This window comes from Pinus tabuliformis, chromosome J (genome assembly GCF_031772625.1).
Source record: "Pinus tabuliformis cultivar Carrire ecotype Pingquan chromosome J, CPIR1, whole genome shotgun sequence".
NCBI classification, from domain to species: domain Eukaryota; kingdom Viridiplantae; phylum Streptophyta; class Pinopsida; order Pinales; family Pinaceae; genus Pinus; species Pinus tabuliformis.
Window position 1 is genome coordinate 760201082 of NC_142295.1, and position 19617 is coordinate 760220698.

At 35.3% G+C, this 19617-nt stretch overlaps 1 protein-coding gene across 4 annotated transcripts; it reads right to left on the reverse strand.

The window, feature by feature from the left end:
- Positions 1-14002: 14002 nt before the first annotated feature.
- On the reverse strand, positions 14003-18732 carry LOC149228947 (uncharacterized). 4 transcript variants are annotated; one of them, XR_016247908.1, is made up of 3 exons: positions 18136-18732; positions 15760-16728; positions 14003-15612 (listed from the first exon to the last, which is right to left on the reverse strand). XR_016247908.1 is itself a non-coding variant. In XM_089378428.1 (2 exons), the coding sequence occupies exons 1-2, from the start codon at positions 18373-18375 to the stop codon at positions 15370-15372; spliced, it is 483 nt and encodes a 160-aa protein (XP_089234554.1). In that variant the 5' UTR covers positions 18376-18732; the 3' UTR covers positions 14009-15369. The 4 variants fall into 4 exon arrangements, 1 of the variants encoding a protein (XP_089234554.1); XR_016247907.1 differs by having other exon boundaries at positions 14004-15612; positions 15779-16728; XR_016247909.1 differs by having other exon boundaries at positions 14007-15612; positions 15779-16116.
- Positions 18733-19617: the final 885 nt, after the last annotated feature.

The window sequence follows — 19617 nt, forward strand, 5'->3', positions numbered from 1 at the left end:
AGCAAGATGCCCAAGTACATATTACTAGGTACACATAAATGAGTTGAAGTCGAGTCACCTAGAAGATCCGACAAACAGGAGACATTGATGTATTCCCACTATTTATTGGAGAGATAACTTGCCATTAAGGGATGCAAGCCTCAAGTTACAAAAAATAAATCTAGTCGCAAACCAAGATAATGTGCTGAAGTCGATGGGTCAAAACTTGCTAGAAGGAGGGACTTAATGAATCCCCCATCATCTAACATGAACATAAAGTAATGATTTAAAGGACCATAGATGAAATATTTGCATTTATGAAGCAAGTTTTATTTTACAAAGGGAAAAGGACAACAAGGTAACTCAACATTGTAAGTGAGTTGAATGATTTTATTCATGGGTTAGGGATGAAATGTAAGTGAGGCAGGAAAGTGTGAAACTTGCAAAGGAAAATGATTTTGAAGTAATGCTCTAGGAAGATGGAAATTCATGGATGAACTGTAAGCTTAGAAAGAGGAAAATGAATGAGTAGCAATGGCATGATGAATGTTCTTCTAACATGGACTTGACTTCTTCATGTTCTTCTGAAAAAAATGATTTTTGAGAACCACTTGTGCATAAATTGATCTTCTTTGATTATCTTGGAACCTGCAAAGGCTTAACACTAATCTACAATAAAACGTAAGATTCTTAAAGGAGAGAGGTTATTAGACTCTCTTCATATGATATATACACAACAAATTCATAAATAGTGCTACTAAGACAAATTCAAGCAAGATTAATAAAAATGAAATGCACTTTTTACCTTCTAAGAATTCGTACCTTGGACAACCTGTCAGTATTTTATTGATAATTTATTTGTTTGATGCCCAATTTTAGTGATTCAATACCAGGTTAAAGCAAATTCATATTAGAAACATGTTTTAATGATTTGATGATGTTTTACAATTCCAATTGCTACAAAATCCATAAAAATTACATTTTTTTATTGTCTCAGATGCTAATGAAAACTATTCCATTACATAGGGATTGTTGAGATATTTCTAATGACGCTTGAATCACATCAAACAAACATCGTATGAGAAAGTTATGGCTGTTTGAAATTTTAGCAAAATAGTAAAAATGGAGGCATGGATGCGGCACCAAGAAGTGCCACGTGGAAACTCCATAATATGCCACATGGCAATACATATGCTGATGTGGACTTTGATTCGGTAGGCTGACATGGATTGTTGACGTAGCAAACAATTGGGCAGTTGAAATGGACCAATAATATGTTGCCATGTGGGCTAATCACAAGTTGCCACGTGGCAACAAATTGGTCAGAATGTTGCATTGATAAGAAATAGACTCCATAAGGATTTGAGCACTTAACCTCTAATACATAAAGCTAACAACTTACCAATAAATCAAAGCATTGTATAGTGAAAAAAAATGGAAGAATATTAATTTGAATTTTAGAAAGTTAACAATACTACAAAATAACAAACGTTGCAACAAAATAACAAATAGCCAACGGCCTGAGATCTTTGCCCGATAATCAAAACGAAATGCATGTTGTGGCAACATGTTACTTGTAACATGGAAAACTATTCTTTTAATTTGTTATGTGCAGAGAAATAGCAACCGCCCACCGAATCGACCACTCACTTTCCATTATATAAACCAACATCAGAACTTAGAGTTTGAAAACGCGACAATAACATTGTGTGGAGATCGGGAAGCTTCAAATGCAAATTGGTTTGCAGATTTTGATGAAGGATGAATCCTAAGCACGAATTGTAGACTGCATACAAGAGTTGCATGAACGTAGGTGATCCTCGTGAACTTGCAATTGTGCCATGAGTAACTGGTTTTTTTTGTAATATTATTACTAGCATTTTCACCTTATGTTTCAAAGGAAACGCCATAAGGCATAGAGTGGGGAAGAATGGTGAGGCATAGAGTGGGGCATAGAGTGGTAAGGCATAGACTGGGGAAGAATAACAACATGTGAATGGACATTGTTGAAAGCAAGGGTGGATGATAATGTGTTACAATTGCAATAGTTAGTTATGTGTATTCTGAAAATGGATATTTTGTAAATAATAATAGTTTGTGGAAGAATAGTGACATGTGAATGGACATTGTTGAAAGAAAGGGTGGACAACCAAGGAAAGATGAATGCATATTTATTAGGGAAATGAAAACCCCGAAATGGAAGAAAGCATACAGTGAGTGCACTAATCGGGAATCGACACCCAGTCTCAACCCAACAAAAATGAATGAACAATTAATAGCGAAATGAAAACCCTGAAATGAATAAACCATACAGTGAATAAACTAGTCGGGAATGGAACCCGGGTATGTTCCTGCCAAAAAAAACACTGACAAAACGTTGAAGATACAAAAAAAATCACACCAGGTGAGAGCATTGAAGCGTGGAAAGCATCAGGTCGACTCTTCTAACAAATTCATAGGTTATCCCTTTACATCGTCGTCCTACTTCCTGTAACTCTCATTTTTCCAACCCTTTTACATCATCTTCCTGTCGGCTGTAACTCTGGTTTTTCCATCTCTAAACTGTGTTGATAAAATTCTTCATTCGTGTCTCTATGTCCTAGCCTCGCTTCGGGTCGCCCTGATCGGCTCCTTCTCACCACAAGGTTTGTCTTTTGTATATGTTAATTCGACACTTTAATTTGAAGATTAAAGCAGGTAATGTTATTAACCTTCGCTTTATGGTCAACCTAATGCATTCATTAATTCGATGACAACGAAAAAGTTTCGGGCCCAGGCTGAACCGACCCGAATCTTTTCTACAGGACTGAAATTGCCTAAATGATTCCTCAATCAATGGAAATAACCATTTCCCTCCTCTGATATTGCTAATAATATGCATGTTCAATTAAATAACTGACTATAAATAACCCTAAAATACATTGTAGGAGACCGATTTTTCAAGTAACTTAATATAATTATGATATAACTTTAACATAACAACTGCATCCATGGCGACCTTTAGGATTCAGGAGAGTTATCATGTTCAGAGTTCTCGATGCCACATTAAAAGTGTTATTAACGCATCACAATGTTCATCAACAAATGAATGCGCACCTGATACTAAAATGAAGGAAACAATATCTGTGAAGAATACTTTCTTAAAGGCAAAACAGAGGAATCCACAATCGGACGGATTGAAAACCATGTCTATAAAATTTTCCATTTCTAAACCGTGTTGATAAAATTCTTCATTCGTGTCTCTATGTCCTGGCCTCGCTTCGGGTCGCCCTGATCGGCTCCTTCTCACCGCAAGGTTTGCAAAAGGCTGATGATTCTTTCTCACAACATGAGCTTCAAATTTGGTTGGAGAGAACAACTTATTGAAAAGAGACCGGTCTATCAAGAAACCAACGTTCGCAACTATCTAGTGAGTTACAACCGCCCACATCTGGTCTATCAAGAAACAAAAACCAGCCTTCACAGTTGTGTAGTTAGTTACAACAGTCCACATCTGGTCTATCAAGAAACCAGTGTTCGCAAGCTTCTAGCAGCCACGTGTAAACTTATCTCATATCAACGGATGCGTATAATTCAATCGTCTAACAAAAGATCGAAGGGTGCATAGTGAGGACAGGTGGACACCAAGGAAGTTCATCTCAGAGGGAAACGCCTTACCGCGTAATAAATAAAAAATAACCTAAAATAACCCAATTTTATGGATCTCCTTACACATCAAGATTTTATTTATCTTATAAATTAATTATAAATGATTTAAGGTTTTTTTAAGTAATTATAAATTATTTTTTCCTCCTTACGGCGTAATAAATAAAAAATAACCTAAAATAACCCAATTTTATGGATCTCCTTGTTATCTTATAAATTAATTATAAATGATTTAAGTTTTTTTAAAGTAATTATAAATTATTTTTTCCTCCTTTTACATATTTAAATATTAAGTGTTGATTCATTTGTTTCCATGCTAAGGACCAAGTGGTTACAGTATATTGGAATTGAACCCACATAAATATGAGTTCAATGTAATCCCAATAAAGAAACAAAAAGAAAAATGAAAAAGAGTTTACAGATGTTGCCTTGAAATATTACTTCTGTTACAATCATAAATAGGTAAATTTAAACTGTGAAACAGGTAAACCATTCATTGTTCTAATTTTCCATTTCCCGGCAGTTTCAGGCATTAGTTTACATAGTACTTCACGTTTGTTTAAAAATTAAAAAGTAACCAACATTCGTAATTATAACGGGTTATCTTTCCATTATACAATTAGGTGGGCGCCTGCCCAAGCCATGGGCTTTGTTTCTGGCGCTCAGATGACCCAAATTTATAATCCAATAATCTAAGTATCATAATTTATTCAAGATTTTTCCTGTATTTAGGTTTTCTGTATGAATGGTTCGAAAAGCGTCAGCTAAAAATTTCTTTTATATGATTTCCAAAGAAAAACTTCACTTTATTTAAAATTATCAAAACCATTTAAATATTAATATTACTCGAGAAAGACATTATCTATAAAAACACAATCAAAACTTTCTGAATCTGTACATTGTAGTTATAAATACCAAATATTTTTATTTTCTCTCATTAAATGATGGAGTATGTTATTATATGTTTAAGGGCCATTTCTAATTATTAAGTGTCTTAAAATTTTTGTGTAAAATAATTTTTGGTTAAATTTTGATTTTTATTAATTAAAATGTGTTTTTTATTGTACATATTGATTTAGTACTTTGAATTTTTTTGAGGGGTATTTGGATTGTAGAATTCATAATTCAAATTTGTGATCTCAGGAAATCTTTGCCAAATTCTGAGCAATGTCAACTCACAATTATGCCTTGAAAAACTTCAAAATGTGTAACAGGTAGAACACTGAATTATGGAACATCTCCATGTAAACAGAAAATCAATAAATATAAAATATTTTCATTTTTTCTCATTAGATAATTGTATATGAGGCAGTATGTTTAATATATTAAAAATTAAGGACGTTTCCTTATCTCTTTGAAAATGTCTTTCCCATTAATCACATTATTAGCTGTTGGTAGAAGTTTGGAAGCATCTAATGTGGTTCATCCTCTTGTTTGTCCTTAGGATGAACCACATTAGATGGTTCAAAACTTCTGCCAACAATTAATGATGGGATTAATCAGAAAGACATTCTCAAAAACAATATAGATCACAGAAATCTGAAATTAAAAAATCTTCATGTCTATTGTAAATTTTATTTCTCTAACTAACTAAATTAATAATTAATTCTATTTCATGTTATTATATCTTCAATACTAGAATCTTCAATCTATATGTCAATTATAGATTCAATCTATTTAACCAGCAAAATCAACAATTGACTTTCCTCTTTGTGATTGTATCTTCAATACTAGAATGACATTATTATGGGGTATAATCTTGAAAACCAATCTTCAATACTATATACGGACTCTTCTTTGATTCTTGCCAATAAAATTATGTATATGTATTTAAAAACAAAAAACAATGAAAACCAGTGAACCGAAACATCACCATTGACTGGAATATATATAACGGTCAAGCACCTGTACTATCAGCCTTGCACCAATAAGTAAACGGTGTAACGTTTCAATTTAAAACAACAACATTTGTCCACAGTAAAAAAGCCTTCAAGAGCCATCCATTTCCTCCAACTAGCTACTTTGAACATCTTATCAAGTGATATGATACAACCTTGGCTTTTACAAAAACAAGTATAACGATGTAATCATTCAGTTAAAATAACAGAACTTGTGCACAGTAAGACAGTAATGAAGGGTTATCTACTTTCTCGAATTGGCTACACCATTTTTTTAGCTGTTGAAAATGCATCATATAGCACATTAAAAATCAAAGAGATCTGGTGATTGACAAAATATTTTGTAAAAAAAATACTTGTTTAGATTATAACAAGCAGATCATTGTTTACACAATGGATCACAATAAGTCCATTTGTAAGGGAATAATAATCCGTTAACTTGATCAAACAAGGGAAAGGGCACATGGTCGTAGAAAATGTGGATTCAAGTTGCTGCTCTAACGTTTTTGAGTAACCCACTTATTTTGATGATGTTTTTTGGTTTTGTCCAAATATTTTTCCATTAATAGGATAAAAAGTTGCTATAATATTTTTTTAAACATTTGTTAAATAAAATGCTATAGTACTCCATGCACCTACCATGCACCTCAGTTTTTTAAAACTAACTTGTACTTGGATGTAACAGGCTGTAAATCAGAATTGGAAGACAAAAGGATAGTGTGTGAAAAAGTTGAAATACAGAAAACAAAAATAGAAGTAAATCAAATTTTCACATCATATGTAAAAGAACTTATATTCAGATCTAAATGAAACATCCAGCTCCCCCATAAACTTTATGTAATGGATGAGCTCGTATACTCCCTGTCATTAAAGGACAAGTAATGATTTCTGTCATGGATTCCCCCCATATAATTTAAAGGTTCTCCCATTGAGATTTCTGCAAATGGATGGGCTCTCAAACACTCTGCCATTAAAAGACAAGCAAACCATTTATATTAAAAATAAGATTATATGAGTCAAAAAAATACTTATTAGGATAACAGTGATGTGGCACTTATTAGGATAAAAGCCAGGCAAACCATTTATATTAAAAATAATGTCATATTGAAGATATTATATCGAAGCGAGCTCTGCTCTGGCTCTTGCTTGTTATTCCAGACTGAGAGGACAAAGCTCAGGGTGTTAATGCTCCCGCCTCAATTTGAATTCACAGACTTAACTGTTCTGTGTGGCTGGGCCTCTCTATGGGACCTAAGGTTTATAGTGGCAGTCCAATGGACTCAAACCCATGCCTAGCGAGTATGAATCCACTCAGTTATTGATTCCCTTAATAGAAATAAAAACAACAGACTTTCCTGCAAGCCTCGTACCATGCCACAGAATGGGCCTTACTGCAAATGGCCAAAGCCTCTAAGTCTATGTTTCCGTGCATTGGACATTGGGATTTTTCTCTCCCTTTGCACGCAGTTATGATATATAAGGGGGCTTCTATCTTTATTCCAATTAACACGTTGACTCTGTTCCATCTGCATCTATGTTCCAGATTTATTTTCTTTTTAATCAGGCCATCAATAGGGGCTTATAAATTTTCATGCATTGTTGCCAGTAGGACAATTGCTATTGCAATATAGTTCTCATGCTAGATGGCCTACTTTCTTCTTTATCTATCCATATCTAGTTATCAAAAACATGGATTTCGAGTGCCTACTTTAATGAAGTCTCCACCAGCGGATGAGTCACACTGTCTGTACAACATTCTTGAAGGAAATCGGATGAAAAATGGAAAGAGGACCTTAAGTAGTGCAAAATAAATGCAATGGTATTTTGTATTCCTAAGCTTATTCAGACAATGAATAATGTAGCGTGGAGTGTGATTCCAACCTTCCCGATGATCTTTTGTATAGAATTCCTAATTATTGTGAATTGCAAGTGTTTTCCAGACAGGAATAGCTTGTAAAAGATAAAATTCCATCACACAGTCAAGGAAACTCATCTGGTAGTGGTCCAAAGTACCTTCACAAAGACCATGGTACTTCATGAATTCAGAGGATGCATCTGGGTTTGCATGTGATCATGTTCTAGCGAAATGTTACAATTTGTTTTAAAAATTTAAACCAAAACAAAAATCTTGCATTGCATTCAGAAGTACAACTCACTTGGCCAAGGGAAGCAGTTAGAAAGTTTAAGGAGGTCAGCTTCTAGTATGTAAAGAGATAAGGAAATATCGTAGCAGACCTATTGGCTAATATTGCAATAGAGGAGGAATAGAAGGATCAGAGCTAAACACAAATTCACTGAACTTAGCTGAAGGGGAATGGACATCAAGCTTCAAAAATTGGTCCAATCAAATTGCAATGATCTTTAGGAAGTCTTTTATCTAAAGTTCATTTGTCTTGTTTCAATCCCCTAATTTCAGAGGCATTTCAGAGGCCCAGTATTCCAAACATTAATATGGGTTATAGTCCAATCATGTAAGCTTTTTTAGAAGGACCTGTTTTAATTTGAGAATTTATGAGAGAGATACCACATAGAATTCCAAGGTTGAAAGTAGATCAGCTTAATAATTTCAAAGGGTAGAAAAAGCTATGCAAGGCTATAAATTTAATAAAAATACTCATGGCCAGCTCAAAGAGGGAGAAATCTTATTGCACAGGAATTGTAAAGCCATGAGGAGGAATTTAGAAGGACCTGTTTTAATTTGAGAATTTATGAGAGAGATACCACATAGAATTCCGAGGTTGAAAGTAGATCAGCTTAATAATTTCAAAGGGTAGAAAAAGCCATGCAAAGCTATAAATTTAATAAGAATACGCCTGACCAGCTTAAAGAGGGAGAAATCTTGTTGCGCAGGAATTGTAAAGCCATGAGGAGGAATTGTCATGAGAGCCAAGGAATTTGCTGAGAAGTGCAAATTGGTGGGGAGAATAAATGCATATGTAAATTCCCAAATAATAGTAAAGCAAAAAAGACACCAGAGGGAGAAATCTTGTTGCGCAGGAATTGTAAAGCCATGAGGAGGAATTGTCATGAGAGCCAAAGAATTTGCTGAGAAGTGCAAATTGGTGGGGAGAAGAAATGCATATGTAAATGCCCAAAGAATAGTAAAGCACAAAAGACAACAGAGGTAGGAAGGGACCCAAGAGAAGGATCAAACAGGGGACAAAGAGGAAGCACCAAAGGAGAAATCTATCTTTCCCAATTTTGGAGTATCAACGCAACATGGCCCGTCAAGAGAGGCTTGTGGAATAAACTTCCAGGTTCCACGAGGAGAGATTCTCTAGAAAAATTAAGGAGGCAAGGCAAGATGTTTAGGCAGCTTGGAGCTGTAAGAGCTGGGATAGTCCAGGCCACAAAGAAATACCTTCTTGAAAACCAATCTTCAATACTATATACGGACTCTTCTTTGATTCTTGCCAATAAAATAATATATATATATATATATATATATATATATATATATATATGTATTTAAAAAAAAACATTGAAAACCAGTGAACCGAAACATCACCATTGGCTGGAATATATGTAACGGTCAAGCACCTGTACTATCAGCCTTGCACCAATAAGTAAACGGTGTAACTTTTCAATTTAAAACAACAGCATTGGTCCACAGTAAAAAGGCCTTCAAGAGCCATCCATTTCCTCCAACTGGCTACCTCGAACATCTTATCAAGTGATATGATACAACCTTGGCTTTTACACCAACAGGTATAACGAAGTAGTCATTCAGTTAAAACAGTAGAACTTGTGCACAGTAAGACAGTAATGAAGGGTTATCTACTTTCTCGAATTGGCTACATCATTTTTTTAGCTGTTGAAAATGCATCATATACCACATTAAAAATCAAAGAGATCTGGTGATTGACAAAATATTTTGTAAAAAAAATACTTGTTTAGATTATAACAAGTAGATCATTGTTACACAATGGATCACAACAAGTCCATTTGTAAGGGAATAATAATCTGTTAACTTGATCAAACAAGGGAAAGGGTATAGGGTCGTAGAAAATGTGGATTCAAGTTGCTGCTGTAACATTTTTGAGTAACCCACTTATTTTGATGATGTTTTTTGGTTTTGTCCAGATATTTTTCCATGAACAGGATAAAAAGTTGCTATAGTATTTTTTTTAAACATTTGTTAAATAAAATGCTATAGTACTCCATGCACCTCAGTTTTTTAAAACTAACTTGTACTTGGATGTAACAAGCTGTAAATCAGAAATGGGAGACAAAAGGATAGTGTTTGAAAAAGTTGAAATACAGAAAACAAAAATAGAAGTAAATCAATTTTTCACATCATATGTAAAATAACTTATATTCAGATCTAAATGAAACATCCAAATCCCCCATAAAATTTATGTAATGGATGAGCTCGTATACTCCCTGTCATTAAAGGACAAGTAATGATTTCTGTCATGGATGCCCCCCCATATAATTTAAAGGTTCTCCCATTGAGATTTCGGCAAATGGATGGGCTCTCAAACACTCTGCCAATAAAAGACAAGCAAACCATTTATATTAAAAATAAGATTATATGAGTCAAAAAAATACTTATTAGGATAACAGTGATGTGGTACTTATTAGGATAAAAGCCAGGCAAACCATTTATATTAAAAATAATGTTGTATTGAAGAGACTATATCGAAGCGAGCTCTGCTCTAGCTCTTGCTTGTTATTCCAGACTGAGAGGACAAGGCTCAGGGGGTTAATGCTCCCGCCTCAATTTGAATTCATAGACTCAACTGTTCTATGTGGCTGGGCCTCTCCATGGGACCTACAGTTTATAGTGGCAGCCCAATGGACTCAAACCCATGCCTAGCGGGTATGAATCCACTCAGTTATTGATTCTCTTAATAGAAATAAAAACAACAGACTTTCCTGCAAGCCTCGTACCATGCCACAGAATGGGCCTTACTGCAAATGGCCAAAGCCTCTAAGTCTGTGTTTCAGCGCATTGGACATTGGGATTTTTCTCTCCCCTTGCATGCAGTTATGATATATAAGGGGGCTTCTATCTTTATTCCGATTAACATGTTGACTCTATTCCATCTACATTTATGTTCCAGATTTATTTGCTTTTTAGTCAGGCCATCAATAGGGGCTTATAAATTTTCATGCATTGTTGCCAACAGGACAATTGCTATTGCAGTATAGTTCTCATGCTAGATGGCCTACTTTCTTCTTTATCTATCCATATCTAGTTATCAAAAACACAGATTTCGAGTGCCTACTTTAATGAAGTCTCCACCAATGGATGAGTCACACTGTCTGTACGACATTCTTGAAGGAAATCGGATGAGAAATGGAAAGAGGCCCTTAAGTAGTGCAAGAGCAATGCAATGGTATTTTGTATTCCTAAGCCTATTCAGACAATGAATAATGCAGTGTGGAGTGTGATTCCAACCTTCACGATGATCTTTTGTATAGAATTCCTAATTAATGTGAATTGCAAGTGTTTTCGAGACAAGAATAGCTTGTAAAAGATAAAATTCCATCACACAGTCAAGGAAACTCATCTGGTAGTGGTCCAAAGTACCTTCACAAAGGCCCTGGTACTTCATGAATTCAGAGGATGCATCTGGGTTTGCATGTGATCATGTTCTAGCGAAATGTTACAATTTGTTTTAAAAATTTAAACCAAAACAAAAATCTTGCATTGCATTCAGAAGTACAACTCACTTGGCCAAGGGAAGTAGTTAGAAAGTTTAAGGAGGTCAGCTTCCAATATGTAAAGAGATAAGGAGAAAAAGCCATGCAAGGCTATAAATTTAATAAGAATACTCCTGGCCAGCTCAAAGAGGGAGAAATCTTGTTGCGCAGGAATTGTAAAGCCATGAGGAGAAATTTAGAAGGACCCGTTTTAATTTGAGAATTTATGAAAGAGATACCACATAGAATTCCGAGGTTGAAAGTAGATCAACTTAATAATTTCAAAGAGTGGAAAAAGCCATGCAAAGCTATAAATTTAATAAGAATACGCCTCGCCAGCTCAAAGAGGGAGAAATCTTGTTGCGCAGGAATTGTAAAGCCATGAGGAGGAATTGTCATGAGAGCCAAGGAATTTGCTGAGAAGTGCAAATTGGTGGGGAGAAGAAATGCATATGTAAATGCCCATTTTGGACTGCCTAATCTCTTGGCATTGAAAGAAACCCTCTTATGAATGGCCATTTTGGACTGCTTGGAACATTGCAAAAACCAAATAGGCATCCACATTGTACAATTAAAGAAATTTACCTCTTTCAAAAGATTCTTAGCTAATTTTTTATTTTTTATTTATTTTCTTTAACTGCCTACACATTGAATCATTTTTTGATCAATCTACTTATGTTCCAAATTTATTAAGATGTTAGATAAACATTTTTTATCAGCATAGCATACTGACTTTTACATTTCTGGGAACTGTAGATCCAATGGAAGAGCAAAATTGGTTTCAAATAAAATTTCCTGAGGTGGAAGTATTGACTTTGTTTTTCGCTGCCAGTCGTTACTGTCTTCCAACATTTTTACATACCATGCCAAAACTGAAGGTTTCTATAATATACAATTATAGTTCTAAGCGTTCAACACTTCATGGACTGCCGAGCTTCCCTGCATTTCCTCAAATAAAGTCTGTACTACTTGGGAGGTTGATTGTGTCTCCTCTTTATGAGTATTGTAGATCCTCAGAGAGCTTGGAAAAGTTGTCTGTATGCCTATGTGAGGGTTTGGGGAATATGAGTTTATTGGATAAGGGACATGACTTTCCAAAGTCTCCAAAATTTCAAGAAATTAACTTTGACCACTGTAGTGATTTGGAGGAACTGCCTGGAAACATATGCAATTTAACTAACTTACCTCCAGAAGTTATCTGTCACTAATTGTCATCTTATCCAAAAGTTACCTGATGACTTTGGGAGGTTAAGGTCACTTAGGGTGCTGAGATTGTCTGCATATGCCCAAGTTTGTCAATGCTTCCTCCTTCCATTTGTGCACTTCAGCAACTCGAATTTCTTGATATTTCATTATGCAGGTCTTTGAAGGACCTTCCCATGGAATTTGATCAGTTATCAAACTTAAAGATTCTAGATATGAGGGAGTGCTCTAGACTGAATAAGTTGCCTAAAGCATTAGCCAAACTAAGATCTCTTAGATATGTAATCTGTGATGAGAGCACTGAACGACAATGGTTGGCTATCAAAGCCTATACAATGCCTAATCTCATAGTTGAGGTCATCGAAGAATGTTTTAATTTGGATTGGCTTGATGATTGAAAAAGTTCATGATGCCTCATCTTGGCTGCTTCAATGCCTTTAATTCAGTAACTTATGCTGGTGAATTGCCTAAATTTGAACAGAACAGAGGATTGCTTCTAAGATTGTATTTGATGTACAGGTATTATGTTCTTAGAATTTAGGGTTGTTGTGGTAGCCGAGGATGTTCCATGTTTTCTCAATTAACTTGTTTGTACATTACTGTATATATTCATACATTTTGAGTGCATGAAGTCTTTTGAGAATAAATTGGTAGTTACTGGTTTCTCAATTAACTTGTTTGTACATAACTGTATATATTCATACATTTTGAGCGCATGAAGTCTTTTGAGAATAAATTGGTTGTTACTGATTTGAACTACAATATTTTGGTGTCTTATAATAACAAACAAGTACTTAGTCTTAACAAATCAGTAACTTGTTGGCGAACTATGCTTTATTTGAAAAAGCTGATGATCTAATCTTATGAATGCAAAGGGTCATGGCCACTGTTAACTGTGATTGAATTTCTAATAATGCTACAGATTACTTATATAAAACATATTATTACATGGTAATGCAACTTTTACTAATACTGTCCATCATTGCAAATTGCATGTAAAACAGACCAAGTACATTACTAAGATTGTACATCCTTTTTTTCTGGTAATATAGACAAGGGCATTGCTAACACTGTACATTCTTTTTTGGTAATACAGGCGAAAGCATAGCTAATGCTCTATACAGACGAAGACATAGCTAATACTGTACATCCTTTTCTGGTAATACAGACGAAGGCATTGCTGACACTGTACATCCCACTGAAATTACTAATACTGGTTAGTTTGCAAATGCGAAGGCAACACAAGCATAATAAATAGTCCAAAAATACATTATTCCAGCATTCAAACATACACACTAAACAACACTACTCAATATCCTGGGCTAAGATGGATTTATGCTGGCTTAGCTACTTGCACATAACAACCAACCAGTTCTCATAATACTAATTTTCTTGTCCTTTCTATTGATAAACTTACAGAAATGATGCTACTTTCAATAAAGAGCTTGAAAGACAACTTGTTATTGTTAGATTGCTTACAATGACCTGGAAAGAACCCTTAAGTAGTGAACTTACAGTAGTTTATTATCATAATTAGTGTCAATGCATCTTGGATACACATTTATAATGGCAGAATGTTCGGAGTGTCAACTGCATTCTGGTCCCATTCAAGTCTATGACCAACAAAACCCCATCGATCGCAGTTAGAATCTGGCATGCCCCGGATCCTTCATGTCTTCCGTACTCCTGAACATTCTTGCCTCAGAGCAGATAATTGAGCATGTGTTTTTGCTCATGAAATAGTATTGTACAGTTAAATTAAATTTGCAGTTAATTGCAACAATAGCTTAGCAGGTGCAACGTTATAACTTATTGTTAAACCTTGCTCAAAGTCTAAAACAAAGCAGTAGAGTATTGGTAACTAAGAGCTCCATTGAACAAAACAGTTGACAGTTGGCTTCATAAAATTGAAATAAACATTAATTAGCTTAAAATGGCGCTAGCCTGGGGAAAATGGGAGCTGCAAGTAAAGCGTAGTGCATTTATTCAGCACACTGAACAATAGCAGCTTCAAACAAAATCCCTTAGTAGGTTATATTTTTTTCAGATTGATTCAAAACAATCTTTGGCAATCTTCAACATATACATGTAGTTTTAGAAGCTAGAGATCCTAACCAAGAACTCGGACAGAGAATGGTACTACTAACAGGACTAGGTCATCCAGATTCACACAGAACTACACAACTCTGCACACCGGTTAAAACCCAATATACATACAAAGAAAGGCCCTGCAACTTGATCAATCATTAGCCAAAAGATGATTTCATTTCCGCAGCAATGTTACCAACTTCAATGCTCTATTTAGAAAAGCCAGAAATGCAGTTCAGCTGGAAACTTCATACGACATGTGAATCTGAAGTAGAAATGTCAACTACTGTTACTATTCTGCTGCCAAACTGGAGATGACATGGCATTTCCCACAATTAACTTTTAGAAAATTCCAAACTCACTGAAACCTAGCAACAAAACTATGCTTTTCAGGAATTGTATAATAAAATGGTATTCCAGTCTCAACGACTGTCAGAAAATACTGCTCTCCCTGAAAACTGTCATAATGCTCTGAATTGCTAGTTTCCATATGATACAGGGGATTCTTGCAAGCATCCTGTAACTTTCACAAAAGTACCTGTTGAAAAGTTGAGGCAGTATCAGAATTAGAAATCCAAACCTATAAAAATGTTATTAACAAATCTATTTAACCATGCATTTTGATCCCCCAACAGGCACATGTTGCAAGATTCCATTTTGAGGCTTCCTTGACATGGGTTTTCCATCAGATTGATAATTACAGGCATCACCCCCTGATCCACTTTTGATAATGTCAGCAGGAGGAATGAAGAAATCCATTGAAAGGCCAGGCACATTGAAAACCACGTCGTCAATTGTCCATGTTTCTTCCATTCTTGTTCTGGTATGGCTCATTGAACACTCTCCAAATTTAAAAAGAGTGACAACTGATCGACCTGAATGAGCAATCATCACACCATCTACTGCTCTATAATTGTTGATAGTTGTTTCTATGGTGGTTTCCCACTAAACAACATCTATTCCAGTGGCGTGAATCCGTGTAAGATGGGAATCTTCCAAATATAATTTCTGCAGGTCCATCACTCCTTTCATGCAGAGTTGAAGGATCAGCAGCAAGCTTTAAAATGAAGCAATCTTCATCTCCAATTTTCTTTTCTCCCAAGCAACGAGCATTTGCAAACATGATTGTTGTTGTTCTAGGATCTAAACCCTGAGAATAGAAAGGTCAACAAGAATAAGAACGTGCATCATCACCAAAACAAATTAATGTAAGCTGCATAGTTGCCATGCTCCTAAGCTCAGTCCCCTGAATTTTGATTTGCATTTGAAAAAAAATTGCCATTGCAAACATACATACATGCAGTTTTGTTACCTACTTCAATGCTCTATTCAGAAAAGCCAGAAATGTAGTTCAGCTGGCAACTTCATATGGCATGTGAATCTGAAGTAGAAATGTCAACTACTGTTACTATTCTGCTGCCAAACTGGAGATGACAGGGCCTTGCCCGCAATTAACTTTTAGAAAATTCCAAACTCGCTGAAACCTAGCAACAAAACTATGCTTTTCAGGAATTGTATAATAAAATGGTATTCCAGTCTCAACAACTGTCAGAAAATACTGCTCTCCCTGAAAACTGTCATAATGCTCTGAATTGTTAGTCTCCATATGATACAAGGGATTCTTGCAAGCATCCTGTAACTTTCACAGAAGTACCTGTTGAAAAGTTGAGGCAGTATCAGAATTAGAAATCCAAACCTATAAAAATGTTATTAACAAATCTATTTAACCATGTATTTTGATCCCCCAACAGGCACATGTTGCAAGATTCCATTTTGAGGCTTCCTTGACATGGGTTTTCCATCAGATTGATAATTACAGGCATCACCCCCTGATCCACCTTTGATAATGTCAGCAGGAGGAATGAAGAAATCCATTGAAAGGCCAAGCACATTGAAAACCACGTCGTCAATTGTCCATGTTTCTTCCATTCTTGTTCTGGTATGGCTCATTGAACACTCTCCAAATTTAAAAAGACTGACAACTGATCGACCTGAATGAGCAATCATCACACCATCTACTGCTCTATAATTGTTGATAGTTGTTTCTATGGTGGTTTCCCACTAAACAACATCTATTCCAATGGCTTGAATCCGTGTAAGATGGGAATCTTCCAAATATAATTTCTGTAGGTCCATCACTCCTTTCGTGCAGAGTTGAAGGATCAGCAGCAAGATTTAAATGGAAGCAATCTTCATCTCCAATCTTCTTTTCTCCCAAGCAACGAGCATTTGCAAACATGATTGCTGTTGTTCTAGGATCTAAACCCTAAGAATAGAAAGGTCAACAAGAATAAGAACGTGCATCATCACCAAAACAAGTTAGTGTAAGCTGCATAGTTGCCATGCTCCTAAGCTCAGTCCCCTAAATTGTGATTTGCATTTGAAAAAAAATTGCCATTGCAAACATACATACATGCAGTTTTGTTCTAATATTTTTCAAGTTTAATAAAAACAACTAAATATTAACATTTGCTTTTGATACTTATAAAAAATTCAACATAGACTGATTAAATTCGAAAAACCCAACGTAAAAGAAAAATCTACATGGTTGATTAAATTAGACATTCAGTTTACCACTGCTTGAAATTAGACAAAATTAGAGTTTTTCATAAATAATTCACCTTATGCAGTGATTGATGTCCTAGGATCTAAACCACAGGGGAAAAGAAATTAACCAAGCATAAGAACATGCATCATTATAAACACATTAATATGAGATATTATTAGACGAACCACCAATAAATTGCTTTCGCAACAATCTCCATAAGACTAACTTTAGCAGTCTGAACTCTCTTCTATTTATCTTTTGCAACCGCTCATGCTAAAATTCTCAACTCTTAACTTAATCACAACCTGATCCAAGAGCCTATTCTTCAAGCAGCAATGCATAATCTATTTGCTTATTTCTCATTGGATCAAACTGCAATCTAGGCCATAATCTGCAAGCACTCATTTTAAGACATCAACCTCTGGTTCTCTCATCCTAACTGGGAAACTAGTCGACAACCATCTGTACTATTTCTGTCAACTTAATCCTAAAACCTAGTACCTAGACTACATGAACACTCACACCAATCTTACTGAAACTTAGCCTGATCATAGAGACTCACAAATCCTGGCCAAAACTGTGTCATTCAAACCACCATAACCAAGAAAATCATCATTTACCAAAATCAACCTTTGTGCTAAACCAGCTCTGCATGCAAACATAGAAAACCCATGAATTTTATTGAATTCTGACCAACTGTTGAAGCCCATTATGGACACAGTTGTACGAATGCTTTTAACTTCACTGTGTTCTCAATCTGATCCTCATTCTAGGCCTACTTTACATGTATTAGACTCACAAACCCTGGCCAAAAAGGTGTCATTCAAACAACCATACCATACCAAGACAATCATCCTTCACTAAAATAGACATTTATGTAACCTACTTTGCATGCATGCGTAAAAAAATCAAGAATTTATTGAATTTTGACCAGATGTAAAAACCAATAAAATGCAATCATATTAACGCATTTACTTACTGGACTCGCAATTTGCTCTTCATCCTAGGCTTAGTCTACATGCTTTCATACTAAAAAAATACGACTTTCACTGAATCACGAGCTGACTTTTAAACACATTCTACAACCAAAAGATCCTCGTTCTTGTGCCATCGGAATAGACATACCTGAAGAGCTCGGCGCAGAGGCCGAGGAGGACCTTTGGCAGCATGTGAACCAAGCCAGGGTGTGTGCCGCCAGACAATCTTCCTATTGCTTCCAGCATGCATTTTGCTCCCACCCAAAACTAATTCCACTGACCACGTATCAAGCATCATTTGCCATAATACAAAGCATCCAGTTTCACTAGCCTTTAGCGAATAATTTCGACAAGCTTTCGTAGCCATTTCAGCTTCTGAGGATACCATTTTGACTCTACCCACTATGTATGAGCTCTTTATCGAATTCTGAAACTTGAGGCAGCCAGTGGCAGCCTGTTGCCCTCCGTTGCCAAGCTGTGTTGAGCTGTGCGGCTGGGGTCACCAGATTGAAAGTAGGCAAGGAAGGCCCTGCTCAAGGGAACACCATCATCCAAATACAACCCATCCTACCTCTATGCGCTCCGTTGGTTTGCATCCCTGCAGAAACAAGAAAACCAGTAAAAAAAAAGAGATAACCCTAAAACAGAACAAAAGCAAAAGCAAGAAACCTGCCTTGGCGCTCCTCCTCTGCAGAAAAATCCGCCCTGCGCGGCCCTCCTCATCCTCCTGGCCCTCCTCCTGCAGAAAAAGCTCGTGCAGCACACAACAGACCAGCTAGGTAGACCGACGGGCTGGGCTGGGTTTAATTAATTTTTTAACGAATTAATAACTGTTTTTTAATGTTTTTTTCGGACGGTAGATAATTGTTGAATCGTCTAACAATAGATCTAACGGTTAAGATTAGGACAGAAAAGCATTTAGGGGAGTTCATTTTAGAGGGAAACGCCTTACGACGTAATTATTAACCTTTATTGATTGTTTTATTTGAGCCTCCAAGTGTATCACGTTGTTTACAGAACACTCCATATATTTAAATTCGACCCTTATGGTTTTATACAATCAACCATCATTTTTGTTTTTATGTTATATGTTGTTGATGGTTTTTTTGCATGGACCTTTTTATTTTTTATTACTTCTTGTTTTTAATTTCGTTTTTATTATTTTTTAATGTTTATATTGTTTTATGTGGGGTTTTGTTTGTGTTTGTTTTAATTATATATATTTTTTATATGGAGTGGGTGGGGGTTTTTATTTATGGTTTGTACATGTGTTTATGTGTTTGCTTTTTCCTTTTTTTTTATTATTTTGTTTTGTTTTTAATGTTTTTATTTTTCATTGTTTTGTTTGTATTATTTTATAGTTTGTGTTTTTTTTTTAATGATATGTTTTGTTTTTGTTTTCATTGTTTAATATTTGTTCATTTGTTTGTTTTTGTTTTGTTTTTTTTTTTAAATAAAGAATTTATTTTAAAATTTTGGAGAAAAAATTAGTTAGTTGTTGTTGTTTTTTTTTTTTTTTGTTAAAATGAATTATTTTAGTAAATTTTGAGACAAATTTATTTGAAAGAGATAGATCAAAATGTAAGTAAATTTTAAATTCAATAGTAGATTTAGATCTCCTAGTCATTTT

Excerpts from the sequence above, each read along its gene's own strand:
- LOC149228947 (XM_089378428.1), bottom strand. The coding sequence starts at position 18,375 with ATGGTATCCTCAGAAGCTGAAATGGCTACGAAAGCTTGTCGAAATTAT. Across the intron at positions 15,613-18,135 it reads CTCTGCGCCGAGCTCTTCAG|GGTTTAGATCCTAGAACAAC; the intron begins GTATGTCTATTC and ends TTCTATTCTCAG.